Source organism: Vigna unguiculata, chromosome 6 (genome assembly GCF_037176805.1).
Source record: "Vigna unguiculata cultivar grain cowpea cultivar isolate G323 ecotype 2 chromosome 6, ASM3717680v1, whole genome shotgun sequence".
In the NCBI taxonomy this organism is placed as follows: Eukaryota; Viridiplantae; Streptophyta; class Magnoliopsida; order Fabales; family Fabaceae; genus Vigna; species Vigna unguiculata.
Window position 1 is genome coordinate 10,231,594 of NC_140797.1, and position 17,863 is coordinate 10,249,456.

A 17,863-nucleotide genomic window follows, 5' to 3' on the forward strand; every position below is an offset into this window, starting at 1 on the left:
TAAGTACTAACATCAGTTGGTTGAATGTCTGCATATAATTAATTCTTGTTTTGTTGTTGGTGTATGGTAGTTTGGATATTTAATGCACTATGCCCAATAACGATTTTTACGATAATGTAATTGCCATTTCAGACATGATAAATGGAAGGGATAACATCAAAGTACCAGATCTTCATTTATTACTGCAAGACATTGTTACAAAAAATTAATACATTATGCCAGAACATCATATGTATGCATATCAATTAAGCATTCTGACTTTTGTAACTACTACAGACATGCATTCTTAACAAAATGCAGGAACATGTATGTTATCGTTCATTACACATTGTTGAAAACTTCTTTGAAAACTACATTTGTGGTAGTAGTCAAAGGATTATTTTCAGTGTCATGGATTAAAATCTTTAATCCTGACTTGCTTTTAACTCTAGAAGCTACAACATATAACTGACCATGACTAAAAACTGGTGTAGGCAGATACAATCCAACACAATCTAAAGATTGACCTTGAGATTTGTTTATGGTCATAGCATAGGATAACATGATCGAGAATTGTCTTCTAATCATCTTGAATGGCCATGGTGACTGAGAAGGGGACATGGACATACGCGGCATGTAAACTTTTGTTCCTTTGTTTTTTCCAGTTATAATTTTTGCACTAATTACATGCTTTGCTAGTCTGGTCACTATTAATCTACTTCCATTACAAAGACCTTCAGATTGATCCAAATTTCTCAAAAGCATTATTGGTGCCCCAACTTTGAGTCTTATACTATGGTTTGGTAATCCTGATGTTCTCAATGAATTTAAAAATTCTGGTGTAATACCATCATATACATCAACATCCATGGTGTCAGAAGTATCAATGCAGTCTGCGCTGAGGTATTCTTTGACTTCACTTGAATTACATGAATAACAGTTGTTAAAAACTTTTAAAATATGACAAATGTATGAAAAATGATAAGTATGAATTAAGCATCACCTGGAATAGAATCCAGAACAGCTTTATTGATTTCATCTACTATTTTAATTCGACTAGCTAGAATAGCTCTTGATATCAGAAACATCTCATCGTTGAATTTTTCGAGTAGTTATGGATAAGTGCTACTGATTATAGCTTGGATATGGTCTTTGTAGTTCTTGATTAGAAATTCTGGAGGAATTTCTATATCTACTAAGCCATCATTGGGTTCATTCAGTGAACCATCACCAATTTTGATTATCCAGGAAAAAAACTCTTCAATTTCAGCAATAGTAGAGTTGTGCAGTCCCTACTGTAACAGTCCCATGTTTTTGGTCAAGTTTAGGATCTGGCAGTGCTCCCATAGATAGGATGAGTTGATAGTTGCATGAACAATATCATATCTGCTTCCTCGAGGAATAACAGGAAGAATTTGCCTAAAATCCCCTCCAAATACTATTACTTTGCCACCAAAAACAAAATCAAATTTGTTGTGTTCTCTCATGATATCTTTTAAAGTTCGATCTAGTGCTTCAAAACAAAACTTATGCGTCATTGGTGCTTCATCCCAAATTATGAGGTTGGCCAATTTCATCAAATCTGATAGTTCACTACCCTTTGTAATGTTGCACACAGAGTGTTCAAGTGTTGGAACTAAAATCTTAAATTTTGAATGAGTTGTTCTACCTCCAGGTAATAACAAAGATTCTATACCACTTGATGCAACTGTTAGAACTATTTTTGCTTCAGAACGAAGAGCAAAAGATAATGTGTTCCACATAAATGTTTTTCCAGTTCCTCCATATCCATATAAAAAGAACATGCCCCCTTTTTCATCATGCACCGCATTTATAATCTTTTGGAAAATATGTCTTTGTTCATCTGCATATGAATAATAATTTAGATATATTGCAATGACTTGTATTGCAAAAATGTTTAGAAGAAATGACTAACCTGTCATACTTCTAAAATTTGATTGAAAGATATTTAGTTCATCATCCTTGTTGTAATCAAGTTCAGCATATACTTATCGATTGCCACAGTAATTTACTGCAAAATCATTAGGATAAGGCATGGAGGGGAATTCCTTTAATGTTCTTCTATTATTCTATAATAGCTTCTCAATTTCAATCAAGGTCAAATTTTGCAATAATTCCATATTCAGGTTGAGGCCTGCAACAAATAATTTAAGTTAACATACTTTCATATTCAAACTTAAGATTAATATTGTTAAAAACAATTTCACCTGGATTTCTTGCAATAATTCTTTCATTATATAAAATTCCATCAGAAAGCTATTCAGATGTTTTCTTCCAAACATCCTCAGGTTTGTTGATGCTATTTGACATGAGGACAATTACGAATAATCTCCTCAAGAAGTTTCCAGATCCCCATTCTTTGGCTTCCTTGATAGCTTTGACATATTCTGTATCATCTGCCAAAAATCCAGAAGCTTCACATGCTTCTCTCAATGTAGGATAAGTTATGTTTTCAATAGTTCGCAGATCTATGTAGGATATTGGACCTTTAAGTCTTCCAATGGTATTTCCTTTTTTCCTTGGTTCCAACACCTTTGATTCTTATTATATACATAGTTAGTAACAAATTGTGGATATGTTAAATCCATTGCATCTGAATATTTCTTATTGCACTCCATCCAACTCTTGAACATGGACTCCCTAACTGTCGGTTTTGCCATGATTTCATCAATATCATCATCATCCTTGAAGTACACTGATTGCTCACCAGGTAGATGAAAAAATAATCGTTCAACAACTGGATTTCTTCCATGAATTAGAAATGAAAATATTCTCCAACATGCTTCGCATGGAGAAATATATCTGCAATCAATATATTGTTTGATTTCATCACTTGAAAAACCTGGCTTGTCATTAGGAACAATGGCAGCAGTAATTCTATCATAGCCCTTATTGATGTACTTAAATAAGTACTTGATTGAATTAGATCAGTTGCACCATTCTACATTCACATGAGCCTAATATTTGAGTAATATGGTAGGATTGTAAGGAACCACAAATCGGTTATCTAGTTCATTGTCATTCTTCACAATGCTAAGACCATTGTTCCTTCGACGATAATGAGGAAAACCATCTTCTGAAATTGTTGTAGTATCTTGAAATTTCTTTGGATAAAATCGAGAACACGATCCATTTTTCATGCATGGTGATGATGTCTTAGAGATTCCACATGGGCCGTGAATCATATGTTCTTTTACACAGTTATACAATTTTGGATCTTCTTTGGCACATGGTATTTCAGCTGAGATTACCTTGTCAATATCGATGGCTGTCGGATACTTGCTAGATGGATGCAAAAATAACAAGAAATGAGCATGTGGCAAACCTCGTTTCTGGAATTCAATACTATACATGTCTGCAATCATAGATTAGTTACATGATTAGAATAATCAATTAAATGAAAAAAAGTAAATAATTAAGTATATGAAATATACACACATGTTATGACCCTTCCCAATATGTTCTTCTTTGTTAAATATGATAATAGTTTGTCAAATTTGATTCTAAAAACTCTTGCAATGATATTTGGCCTGTCTGAAGGAGTTAATTTTAAAGGTTTCAATATTCTGGAAATCTCGAGCCATTTTGGATTGCACGTAAAAGTTACAAAAAGATCTGGGAATCCTACATGACCACATATTGCCATGCCATCAAAATATAATTGATCAATAAATCTCCTACCACCAACAAAGCTAGATAGAAGCACAAAACGTTTTCCTTTCTGTGAAGCTTCTGTGTAGCTATCATTACTTGGTTGACAGAGGTTATTGTATTTGTCAACCCTGAGCTTCGACTGATTGTTTCTGATGAATGATAGCCTTTCAGACTCAATCATTGTATATCTATTTACAACAAATTGTTGAAATAATCTTCTTGATCTAAGAATGGTCATTGGCTCACATTGTCGGGTTTGAATTCTGAAACAAAACCATTCCCTAATCGTTAAGCGGTTACGTTTAAGTGCCAAAGAATCACAATGACTAATATCATGCCTATATCCATCTTCACCATAGGGAAACAGCAAAGGATACTGATATCCCAAGTAACTTGTGTGCAACTCATTTATTCTTTATAATTTTCTTGTTCTGCTTTCCATAATAATATCCCTAGGAGAAGTAGTATCAACATCTCCTACTATTAATGCAGCAACCTCTGAAACGGTGGGGATGTTGTATATACGTCCATCATTCTGCCTATCAGCAATAAGTTTTAATTTAAGATCATGATATGGTTGTTCCGCATATTTGTCCCTTGCCATTCGAAAAGATTTAGCGTGCACATTGTACTTATCTAGCATATTTGTTAGTGTTCTAACAATTTCAGCATCAATATCATTGTTGTTCCTACATTGAATTTCAAATCAATAGAAACATGCAACAGAATATAATATCAACTATTAAGATGAATGTATTGTACCTCAGAGATTGAATTCTGTTGTGTATCTCGTTTTCAGTATCATAAATATATAGTTGAGCAAACTTTGGCTATTGTCCAATTGGTGGAAGAAGACTACCAATTCTGTGACATGATTGTCCTTGGATTCTCAAATTTGGTGGACCACCTCCATTGTTGTATTTATTGTCAATTTTTTCTACAGGAGATGTGAATGCAAACATCATGTTGTATGTTCTAATATTCTTCTGATAACTTTTGCTTTGTTTTGAATCTGATTGAAATAAAAGTTGACTTAGCTCATCAGGGTTTTTTTTTCAACATTGGCAATTCAACTTTTCCAATTGAGCAACACAACTGAAAGTTCAGATTAATCATATGATGATATTTGCCAATGCGTTCTTGATACCACATATATGCATTCCAATGCTGACAAACATAGATTGGATCTCCTATATCTGCATACAATTTGCAAATTAAAATAATTATTAGTTCAACTTCCAATATATGATAACAATTATCTTTATTAAAAACATTTTAGATTACTTATCTTGCATTAGCCTTCATGCCTTGATGGTTCATATCATGTATTTCATCAATGACTGCTTAATTAATAATGATGAACATATCAGTAATAATGTTAAAACTAAGTAATTTTTTGGTAAATGAAATGATTATTAATTTCATTACCAAAATAAAATTACCTTCTATTGCTTCACCAAGTGATTCAGACTTATCTGAACCTGATTGTAGTTCATCAACATCTTCCAATACAAATGATTGAGTTGGTATATTGCAATGACTTATGTTAGTCACATTATTCATAGTGGTTTCAAACTTCTCAAGCAAACTTTACGGCTTTTTCCGTGTTGCTGTAACATTTCTTTCAACATTCCTGAATCTAACATCAGAACATTGAACTTGTGATTCCATATGCAATGTATCTTGATTAACAAAATAAGTTGTTACATCAGCTAATGGTGTACGATCTCATGTTTTGTTTTCAACGCGCTTCTGATTTTTGCATGTAGCATTCATCCTCTTCTCCTGCATTATTAGTTTTCTTTTTATTCTTGCACTTGAACTGCAGATTCTATTTTCATCGGCCATCATTCTACATTAAACAGCACACAAACTGAGAATTATTTCAGAAACAACAACATTTGCATATTATATAATGGTTACAATGAACTGTTGCAATAACTTTAATAACTTTATATATGAAGATAATACAAAAAACTTTTACACGAAATTCTGAAAACATTACAGATATAGTTCATAATTTTGCTTTGTCAACAGAAAAATGTTACAATTTCAATTAATGAATATCAATAGTTCATTGTGCTTCAACCATTTAGAACATATTTGATTTACCAAATTCTCGTCTGTTTGTCCATTAAAGGTTATGTTTATATAAGGCTATCTACATATTTTGGCAGTTGCATGTTACTGGATAGATGAATCGTGAAATTTTTACCGCCAAAATTAACACCACTATAAAGTCATGTCAATGGGAAACATGATTTGGAGTTATTAAATGCAAGTCTTTTCACCTTAATGTGTCTAATATGCCAGCTTTATACATTTAGATTTCATTATATTATATATGACATTGTAAATGCATATTGTTCTTAGACATTGCTTGTAGTGTAGGAAACAATCATCAAATTCAATGGTTTAATGCATTACAATATCGTACCATTAACTTTAAGTATTGCACGTTTTTGGCTTTATTAAATGTCAGTCTGATCATTGCTTTAATGAATTAGGATATCGTACTGCTCCATAAACTTTTACGTATTTTTGTTAAATGCATGTCTCATCAATTCAGATAAGAAATTATTTTCAAAAACATATCCAAATCTAAAATTTAATGCATAGGTTGGAATGTAACAAAAGTTCCAATTAATATACATGTTAACGATCATGTATCAACGGGTATCACGGTAGTATACTTTAAAAAATATTCATAACACGGTCTCATGGTAGTCTACTTTAAAAACAATGGATAACATCTTGAATTCTGAGAATAAAAACATTAACGTATGGAAGGTTACAAATTTTTTTTTATAATATAGGTTAGTGTTGACTTTATAGATGTTAAGATATAAAGTGACTATGATTTATGAATTGCTAAATACGATCTCTAAATATATCAATGAATTAAACATATAAAGATCACGACATAAAAAAATTGCACCAACTTTCTTCTATGTAATCACAACCAAAACTATTTAAAATACTAAAGAAGGTTCACCAGTGCAATTTATCAAAACAGAATCAAGGAATGTAGCCTTTGAAGGAGCCAAAACATTTCTAACAAAACGAACATAAAGTTTTAAGCAACATTTACTACAATAATTTCCATAGCTTTCATAAATTAAATATCATTTCTCCTTCTTGATAGTCTTCATTGTCTTTGTAGATGACAATTGGGCTAATGGCATGTCCTCAAAAGATCAAATTCCATGAAATTTGATGGAATGTACTCTATGTCTTCATGGTTACTGGTATTACAAACATCTTTTCTAGGCGTGACACATAAAACAATATCTGGATCAAGATCAGCAGTCCTAGAAAGGCACATCTACAATGAATCATATGTTCAGTCTGTATTACATCTTTGAACTGCCCAGTAAAATTATGACGGTAATTGTATTAAAAATATATTTACTAATGAACTATCAGTATCAATAGATAAGTCGCATGCTGCATGATCACCACATTCAGCAAGTTCCATTGCCTGAAAAATTTAACATCCAAAATTATAAATTTTGATCAGACCACAAATCAGACTGATTTTAAAATACTTACTAAAGAACTCCCAGTATGAGTATGTACATCAGACTCACTAGCACTCATACATTTTCCAACCTCAATTGCTTGCATTATTCAATATACATTAAAACATACAATACATTAAAATGGGTATTAATAAAAGCAGCCAATTTCAAATGTACTCACTATGGACTTCTCCTTATGAAACTGTAATTCATCAGAACAATTTTCCTTAGCTTCAACAATTTTGATTACCTGCAAAATTTGATCTTTTTAGTTCTATCTCAAAATAGATGACATAATCAATACAGAACAATTAAAATTACAACCTAAGTTTGACCAAGAATACTACTAATGTGACCTATAATTTCACGATCAGTTGAAGCTCTCATTACTGAAGCAGGTCGGTTATTTCCTTGGGGCTTGACCTTGAAAGCCAAAGTACTGCCCAAAAGAACGTCTAGATCCTTTGGAAAACACTTAGGATCCTCCTCACCATCCTAATATATTTGATAAAGAAAGATGAAATGAAATATGAGTATTATTATGACACTATTATATTACTAATGGAAAAGTCAAGTTGTACAACCTTGATCATTTTCTTTCACAAATCACCAGCAGATACACCAATTAAATTAATGCAGTCTTGGTCCCAAAGCATGAAGTTAGCAACCTTGTTTCCATCAGTCACTTGAATTTCAAGCTTGTATCTGAAGACATATATTCAATCATAAATAAGATTATAACATATGTAATCTACTAAGCATCTATTACTAATTAGTAAGATAATTTTATTACACAGCTATTACTAACCTCATTTTTGGATACTCATTATAACCATCACAATTCAAACACTTAAAAGAACCAACTTCATATGTTCTTTTTGCGCATAAGTTACAAACCAAGTAACTCCATCCATCATTTCCTAAGTTAAATTTTAGTGTATGTGCAACAGTAACACATGAAATCTCCTACAACAATAAAAGAAGGATTAATAATAACAAAAATCGACTATAAAATTATACAAAAAAAAACTACCTCTATGACAATCAGGATCTCTGAAACACTTCTAACAACAATTTTATACATAAACCTATCAACATGACTAATCTAGGAAGACCCACTATATTGGCTTCCCTCCTCAAAAATTTCAGGAGCAGAGGTTCTACACAATAAACATTAGTTAGTACTTTATCAAATACAAAGATTATACAATAAGATAATCGTAATATAAAACTATTACTTTAAAAATTCCTTCCTAAATTCAGTCAGTTTAGGTATATCATCTCCCAAAATCAACTTTGATCCATTCCAACAATTAGACAATGACACCGGCCATGGACCTATACAAAATAATTTAAATAAATTTCCAAATTATGCAGAGTAAACAATATAACAAGCATTTCGAAATACAATGAAACCTGAGGCAGCCTTTATCTTTGTTTGAGTAAGAATAATAGCAAGATAAGGTGTTTCACGACTTTCCCTCCAATAACTAACCAATCGCATACAATATGAATCCCAAAGAGTGCAACAGATTGACGCACCATTGCATTATAGAAAAACAAACAACAACTTCAAAAGAGCATTAAAATGAAATAATAAACTTAGTCTATAACAAATAATAACATTATAATCAATTGTACCTCAAGTCCTTTAGGTCAAAGACAACATTTTTGGAACTTGGTTTCTCCTCCACATTATCCACCACACCAATGACATCTAAAATGGAAAAATAGAACAGTAAATAAACATAACAAAAAAATAGCAAACATATATGAATGAAGGACAAAAAACTTACCAACCAACAAATCTGCAGAATAGTGTCCATCAATGATATCCTTTATACTCTTGAACTTCCAAACTTTTGCAGGAATACTGACAATTGGTTGTCGTCGTACAAACGTTGCTCTAATAAACAATAGCTTAAAGGGGCAGTCGCAAACTCTATATTGAGCTCTGTTGTTTAAGATTTTGAATTTATGCATTATATAACTTTCTCCCTCCTTTAGCTTGTCTTCCCACGTACTAATATCTTCCTTCTTAATCATAGTAGGGATAACATCACCCTGACCAGCATAATCATGCATAAACGTCAAATATATCCATTTTTTCTCCAATTTCAAAGATGTACTGCACATAGACAATACAATGATACATTACCTTTTGATCTGTCAGAATCATCTCCATATTTCGTTTGGAATCCCATGACTCAACAAACCACAAATCCACAATTCGGACAGCAAGTTTCAAAGTCTCCCTTTTTCCATCAATATCCTTGATCATATCAAATTTCCTTGCCATCTAATACATAACAATAAAATAGGTCAAATGTTTTACAGGAAAAAAAACTATACAACTTTAAAATAACAAAACACATGAACAACACTCAAAATAACAACATCTAAAACAACAAATAATGTTCAACAGTTTCTAAATAAAAAATATCAATATTTTCTTCGACACCCAAAACATAGGAAAATTTATATGTTTGAGCTTTATAAGAAAAAAAAATTGTGCACCGAGTAAGAAGAACAAAAAAAAAAAGAAGAAGAACATCGAAAAAAAAGAAACAAACATAAATGAACAAAGTAAGAAGAAGAACAACAACAAAAAAATGATAAAAATACAACAAAAAAGAAACTACACCAAAAACAACTTCTGCAAACCTTCAACAACAACAATCACAAAAAAATAAAAAACAAGAACAAAAAATTTTTAAACTTAAGCTATTGTGAAGAACAAAAAGAAGGAGCTATAAAAAAAATAACAACGATCAGCCAACAAAAATAAACAGCCAAAAAAAAACTGCGTTGGTATGAAGAAGAAAGAAGATGCAATGAAGTCGAAGAAGAAGAAGAAAAAAGAAAGCAAATATGTATTTCAACAAAGCTAACGGAAGAACAAAAAAATAAAAAAAAAACACGAAAAAAAAATTTCAAACCTAAGCTACTGTGAAGAACAAAAAGAAGGAGCTTTAAAAAAAATAACAACGATCAGCCAACAAAAATAAACAGCCAAAAAAAATAAAACTTACGTTGGTATGAAGAAGAAGAAGAAGAAAGAAGATGCAATGAAGTGTCAAAGAAGAAGAAAAAAGAAAGCCAATATGTGTTTCAACAAAGCTAAAGGAAGAACAAAAATTGAAATACCTCCACCAAATGCAATGCCTTGAAGAAGAAGCCTCTGACTGTCAGCAAACATCAATCAGCATTTAATGCTTTCAGCGGGAAAAAAAAAACAAAACCCAGTAGACGAAATTACCCTCAATTTGAAACAGTTGTCAATAAGTTAAGATGTCTATTTCAGTAATTTACCTATACTAAGAATTTCTTAGATATATAGTAGATTTCTTCCAAGTTTAAAACTCAAAATAGCCAAACTATCACATCTTATTCAAAAGAAAATGTTTCCAAATGCTTCACAATAAAACTCCCAAAAGCCTTTTCACTAGCTCCTCACATCTATGTGTCTCCATTAGCATATGCATCAACATCTACTCCCATATAACACACATTACACAATCATTGCACAAACACAAACAAAACACAAAAGCAAGGGTGAACTGACTAGATAAAACACTATACCACAATATATTACCAACATATAACTCACCTTGCATGATCACTATGCATAAACTCAACCAAGATAACAACCCATCATATGTTCTCAAAACCACAACATGCAATGATCAACATATTACCACAAAGTAATATCAAATGGTATGACATTCTCTCATAACCAACCGTTTTACCTTTCCTGCGCAACAATTCCTCTTGGAAAAAGCCTTTTACCTACTTTTCGTACACTTACAAGCAACAAGACTACTCGCTCAACAAAGCCTTAGGTAAGAACACTCTTGCTAAGCTCATGCCAAAACCTTATTGCTGAAAAAAACCCTTTTACCCATCTTAACAAAGCCCTCTAGGTAAAAGAACAATCATGGCTTTACGTTTATAAGAGAATTCATACTGTCTCATCACATATGTATACATATACACACAACATCTCATCACATGATCATGAAACATGTTTAAAATGTTAAACAAACTTCACAAAATTTGTTTAAAAGGATTAAATCCACATAGTTTTAAAGTTGGGGGACTAAATTGGGTCAAAGTTTTGAAGATGGACTAATTTTAATTTTTACTAAAAGTTGAGGCACCAAAAACATATTTAACCTTAAATTTAAAATTTTTCCCATTACCTTTTTTATCATTTTTTTAACATTTTTTATTTGGTACTTTTTATGATTCATAAATACTTTTATGTATTTGTTTTAATTATTCTTCATATTTATAAATTTGTTGGCTAACCAAATAATTGTTCACATTTGATAAATCGTGAAAACAGAAATGGTTACCAGCTACAATAAAATCACTTATAAATTTTTAATTGTTAGGCTTAGATTGTTTACTTGTTACTTTTTATGATTGATAAATTTATTCATGTTTTTGTTTTAAGTTTTCTTTAATTTTTTAAAAATATTGTTATACATACTTATAAATTCTTAAGTTTTTTCTTAATAGATTCACGTTAATACATGTTAAAAGTATTTTTTTTAGTAGGTTTGAAATAATTTGGCTTAAGATACGTTTTATTACCCATTTTGTATTTCTACTTATAATTTTATATTTTATATTTTTTACTTTTTTGTTTTTTGATCGTTGATATTACATCCTAAATTTTTATGAATTATGAATTATGAATTCTTAATTTAATTTGTTATCAATTGAATAATTCAATCATTATTCATTTTGTCTTTTAAACATAATCATTATTATATTATCATTTTTCTATTTAGTCAAGAGCAAATATTTTGTACTACTTATTTTTTTACGTAACAGTTTTAATTGTTCATACTTTAACAATAGTTGTCCATATTATACCGTTCTCAACATAAATGTATGTAACGTAAAAAAATGAAATAAAGATATATGTTAATTGTTACAACTTTATTTGTTAACATAACTACATTTATTTATGTTACGACGTAATTTCAACAAAATATGTATTTCTATTATTAAAATATTAAATTATTAAATTATTAAATTATACTTTTACTTTTTATAATTGTTATATATTTGAATTGATTTTATTATTATTATTACTATTATTATTATTAATATGATTATTATATATCCTATTTTAAATATATAGTTGTTAGTAGAATTTAGATATTATATATTTGGTATCTTTACAATGTTAAGTGTTCCTGCAGAGAACAAATAAGATAAGTTAGGCACGAGTATCACCTTACCATGTAGTCCGCTATCTCTTCAGTTGGCATCTTCCCATTCGATACATGTCGGCTTGAACCTATGAGGGGTTACCTGCAGAAGAGTCTCCGAAGCTCAAGTAAGTCAAAGCTCTCAGAGAGTCAAATCAGTGATTAATGAATGCGTACCTTTAATTGCTGGGGTCCACGTGTATTTTAGAGCATTAATGATGTCTGATCATCCCATGGGCTGGGCCTTGACTTGGGCTCTAACTTGGGCTATGAGTGGGCTTGGGCCCTAACCCAGGCCCTTAAGGTTTATTGAACGCGGGGGCTTCCATCATACTGAGTTTATTGAAGTGGTCGGCCTAGGCTCTAATCTTATCGGATATGCTGGAGTAGTCGGTCTAGGCCGGCTACTTGCCTTGATGGCTTATGTTGGTGATATGAGGTGTAGGTTGTCCCATGGGCGTTTAGTTTAGGTTAAAACCGGTACAAGTTAGGCTAACTCGGCCTAGGCTGGATACTTGGCTGCCTTGATATGCACATTGTTTACTTATTTGGTCGAGTTTGGCTAGGTGTGGTACACCAGTCCCCCAGCCTTGTCCGATATGAGTTGTCGGTCAAGGATGATATGTGTTGATAAGCTAGCGGAACCGGCTAGGTGTGATACACCAGTCCCCCAGCCTTTAAGTGTGGTGAAATAATCAACAGCTACGATTAGGAATTTTACTTGCCCCTTGCCGGGTGAGAAAGGGTTGAGGATGTCCATTCCCCATTTAGCGAATGGCCATGGGGATAGTATGTGATGTAGTTGTTCCTGTTTCTGATGAATAAGGTTGCCATGCTTCTGACATGGCTTGCACTTCCTGACATGATCCTGGCAGTCTGCTTCTATAGTGGGCCAGAAGTATCCGACTCTGAGGACTTTTGTAGCCATGCTGCGTGCACCGGAATGATAACCACAAATTCCTTCGTGTAGCTCTTTGATGATATATTGGGCTTGCTTTATCGTGACACACTTAAGTAGGGGTTGACCGTATTCGCGTTTGTAGAGGTCATCGCCTATCATAGTGTACCTAGCGGCCTTAGCCAGCCAAGTTTTGTCCGCGTCGAGGGGGGGTTGCCGGTTTTGAGGTATTGAATGTAGGGGGTGGTCCAGTTTTGGGTTTGAGAGGGGGTGACGTTGTTAGCTGGGGTGTGGGTTAATATTTGGCAAGTGTGTGTGATAGAAGGTGGATAGTGTTTGCTGTAGTAGGGATCGATTTCGATTTTTGAGCTTGGTGCTGGCCAATTTGGAAAGGATGTCGGCCCTGACGTTGTCTGTTCTTGGAATGTGTTCGACGCAGACTTGTTCGAAAGCGGATTGAATAACTGCACGGACCATATGGTAATACTGTAGGAGGATGGGGTCTTTGATCTGAAATTCGTCATTTAGATGGCCTACAGTGAGTTTGGAGTCGGTTTTGCATGTTAACTTCTTGACGCCGACTTCACAGGCTAGGGAAAGGCCGACGAGGATGGCTTCGTATTCGGCTTGGTTATTTGACGTTTTGAAAGCAAAGTGAAGGGATTTTTCGATGAGGATGTCGTTGGGGCCTTCTAAGACGATGCCGGCGCCGACACCCCTTGGATTTGAGGAGCCATCTACATGAAGCGTCCACTGGTCCTCAATGGGTGTTTGTTGTAGGTCGTTGACAAAGTCTAAAAGACACTGGCTTTGATGGGGCCGTGGGGTTCATAGCGGATGTTGAATTTTGACAGTTCCACGGCCCATGATGACATGCGTCCGGCTAGATCTGGCTTTTGTAATATTTTTTGGATTGGGTAGTCGGTCTTAACGGTTATGGTATGGTTTTGGAAATACGGGCGAAGGCGGCGTGCTGCGTGGACTAAGGATAGGGCTAGTTTTTCTACCATCTGATACCTGGTTTCAGGATCTTGCAGTGTTATGCTCACAAAATACACAGGATGTTGTGTGCCCTCTATTTCTTGAACAAGCACTGCGCTGACGGTATAGTAGGTGGCCGTGATGTATACCAGCAGGGGTTGGCTGGTGTCCGATTTGTGGAGGATAGGCGGTGAGGTTAAGGTTGTTTTGAGTTTTTGGAAGATCTGTTCACAATCATCAGTCCACGTGAACCGGGTGGATTTCTTTAGAAGTTGGATTATGGGTTGGGTTTGTTCAGCTAGTTTAGGTAGGAAGCGAGAGATGGCTGTGAGACGGCCAATGAGACGTTGGACTTCTTTGACGGTAGTGGGGCTGCGCATTTCGATGATAGCCTTGCATTTTTCAGGGTTAGCCTCTATGCCGCGTTGGGTTAACATGAAACCGAGGAATTTACCCCGGCAACGCCGAATACGCATTTGTCGGGATTTAGGCGGAGGTTATAATGGCGCAGCGCGGAGAACACTGCCGCCAGGTCTTCAGCGTGTTGATGATGGCTTGGGGACTTGACAACCATGTCATCGACGTATACTTCCACACAATGTCTTGTTAGGTGGCTAAAAACTTTGTCCATTAGCCGTTGGTAAGTTGCCCCGGCGTTTTTGAGGCCAAAGGGCATGACCCTATAGAAGTAGTTGGCATCATCCGTGATGAAGGCGGTTTTGTGCATATCTGTTGTGGCCATTGGGATTTGGTTATACCCTGAATATGCATCCAAAAAGCTAAGCACCTTGTTTCCTGCCGCGCCGTCTACGAGTCGATCAATGTTGGGTAAGGGGTAGGCGTTGCGAGGGCAAGCCTTGTTCAAGTCCGTGTAGTCTACGCACATCCGCCATTTGCCATTGGCTTTCTTCACCAAGACAACGTTAGAAAGCCAAGTGGTGTATTGAGCTTCTTCTATAAATCCTGCGCTCAGTAACTTGTTGGCTTCCACCTTGGCTACTTGTCGGCGTTCTTCCCCAAGCTTGCGTTTTTTCTGGGATACATAGCGGGCTTCTTTATATATGGACAGCTTGTGGGATGCCACCTGGGGGTCTACTCCAGGGAGGTCGGCGGCCGACCAGGTGAAAATATTTGTGTTGTTGATGAGGATAGGTGTGATTGTGGCACGCTCGTCAGAGTTTAAACCGGTGCCTAAGTTAATAGAGTGACCATTGGGAAGCGCTAGAGGAGTGGTGTCCTCGACTGGTTCGAGGCGGACATCCCGGCCTATTCTGGGGTCAAGGTTTTCGCCGGATAGGGCTATGCCGGAACCAGGGGGTCGTTCGATATGGTTGGTTTGTTGGATTGGGAGTTGTGGTCGTAAGCTTGCCATGTAGCATTCGCGTGCCAAGCGCTGGTCACAATGTATGGTCAGGATGTCACCGGATGGGGTAGGGAACTTCATGGCCAAGTGAGGGGTAGAGACGATTGTGCCAAGTGTATTGATGGAAGGACAACCCAGGAGGATGTTGTAAGATGTTGACGCATCGACAATAAGGAAGCGGATTGGGATGGTTTTGGTTTGGGTTCCGTCCCGAAAGACGGTGTGGAGGTCTATGTAGCCTCCGGTGGATACTTGTTCGCCGAAATAGCCATATATGGGTTCATCATATGGGATCATGGCGGTGTCAGGAAGTTGTAATTTTTGGTAGGTGGCCCAGTAGAGGATGTCAACTGAGCTGCCTTGATTCACAAGGACTTTCTTAACAGCATAATTCTCGATTTTGACGGTGATGACCATGGGGTCATCTTGTTGGTGGTCGAGGCCGTGGAAGTCATCATCTGTGAATACAATGGGGGGCATACGGCGTCTGTGGTGGGAATGGGTGATATGGTTGATGGATTGTATATGGCGGAGGTGTCTCTTTCTGGCAGAAGAGGTGGAGCCTCCGCTTGCGAAGCCACTAGAGATGGTGTTAATGGTGCCTCGTAAGGGGGGGTCGGCAGGGGTGATGTCGGTGCGGGCGGGCTCTGGTTATTGATTATTGGGTTGGGTGGGGTGGCTATTGTGACGAGAGTCATTTGGTTGACGTCTGTGGTCAGGTCGCGGGGGGTGGCAGGATCGAGAGGAGGAGGAATGGTCATCCCTACGTATGAAGCGGCAAAAGTGGTATGCACAGACTAGTTCTTCTATTTTATCTTGGAGTGCTTTGCATTCTTCCGTAGTGTGACCATGGTTGTGGTGGTACCGGCAATATTTGGTCATGTCGGCGTTGGGAGGTGTGGTTGTCTTGCGTGGTGGAGGGATTAGATCAGCTTGGAGGGCTTCGTCTAGAATGCGGGAGCGGGCTACTGTGAGGGGGGCGTATCTGGTGAAGCGAGGTTGGCGGGGTTCGCGTGGGCGGGTATCAGGGCGTGGGTTAGGCTGTGGGGTGGGGTTGGAGGTGGTGGCGGCGTAGTCGTTGCAGAATTTGGTGTGAAGTGTTTGCATTTCCTCCATGCGGACATAGTCGGCTGCACGCAGCTTGAGTTCGTGCATGGAGGCAGGTGGGTGAAGGTAGACGTTGTTGGCGAAGGGGCCGGGTTGTAGGGTAACAGTCATGCACTGGAGAATCATCTCCTGGTTGAGGTGCGGTGTACGAAGGGCGGCTTTGCTAAAGCGATCGATGAACGCTCTGAGTGGTTCGTTAGGTTCCTGTCTGTTACCCATTAGGGATATGGTGGTGGTTTGATGGGGACGGCTTCCGGCGAAGTGGGTGGAAAACATGTGGGAGAGGATGTCGAAACTATCAATTGAGTAGGGCGGAAGAGTTGTAAACCATTCTAGGGTAGGGCCTTTGAGGATGGTGGGGAAAGCTTTGCAAAAGACTACGTCTTGGGATGTGTACAAGGCGACATGGGTGATGTAAACTTTAAGGTGCTCGTCAGGGTCGGTTTCGCCAGTATAGCGATCCAGGGTAAAGGGTTTCCACTGGGCTGGGAGAGGGGTGTTGGCGATAAAGTCCGTGAATGGGTGGCGGCGTCTAGGATGTGAGGAAGGGGCATATGAGGTGGGGGGTGGTTGATCATAGCAGGAAAGGTGGAGGTGATATTGTGAGGGGGAATGTGGGTTGTGGGAAGATATTGTGGGTTATAGGGTGGAATATGTGTGGTGTGGAGGGCGGTGGGTATGTTATAGGGGATATGGGTGGTAGGGAGGGTGGCGGCGGGGGTTGGGGGTGCGGTAAGCCCCGGTTGACCAGATGGAAAGTGATGGAGATGGGTAGAGGTAACGAGTGTCTGTTGGGTGGTGGTGAAGGTGTGGGGGGTGGGATTGTATTCACTTTCTTCCTCTATAGGCTGGAAAGCCGGAGACTTCACAGCTTCAGAGGCTTCTTTGGCTTTTCCCTTCAGGTTGGGATCAGCCTCGATCCTTCGCTTAAGGCGGGAATTCTCTTGTCTCAACGCCTCCATTTCTTCAGCACTGCGCTTCTTCAGGTCTGCGAGTTCCTATTGCATCTTTGCTTGGTCGTCTAGGATGGCGGCCAAATCAGGGGTGACGCTAGAAGGTCCAGAGGGACCAGCATCTGCTTGCTTGTTCGCTCCAGCTCTGCTGCGGGTGAAAA

General features: G+C 36.8%; 1 protein-coding gene and 1 pseudogene across 1 annotated transcript; both read right to left on the reverse strand.

Moving 5' to 3' along the window:
• Positions 1-321: 321 nt before the first annotated feature.
• On the reverse strand, positions 322-5,217 carry LOC114188357 (uncharacterized; annotated as a pseudogene).
• Positions 5,218-8,280: 3,063 nt separating this feature from the next.
• Positions 8,281-9,474, reverse strand: LOC146885503 (uncharacterized). The gene is made up of 4 exons (XM_085674957.1): positions 9,334-9,474; positions 8,972-9,239; positions 8,817-8,892; positions 8,281-8,335 (listed from the first exon to the last, which is right to left on the reverse strand). The coding sequence occupies exons 1-4, from the start codon at positions 9,472-9,474 to the stop codon at positions 8,281-8,283; spliced, it is 540 nt and encodes a 179-aa protein (XP_085531083.1).
• Positions 9,475-17,863: the final 8,389 nt, after the last annotated feature.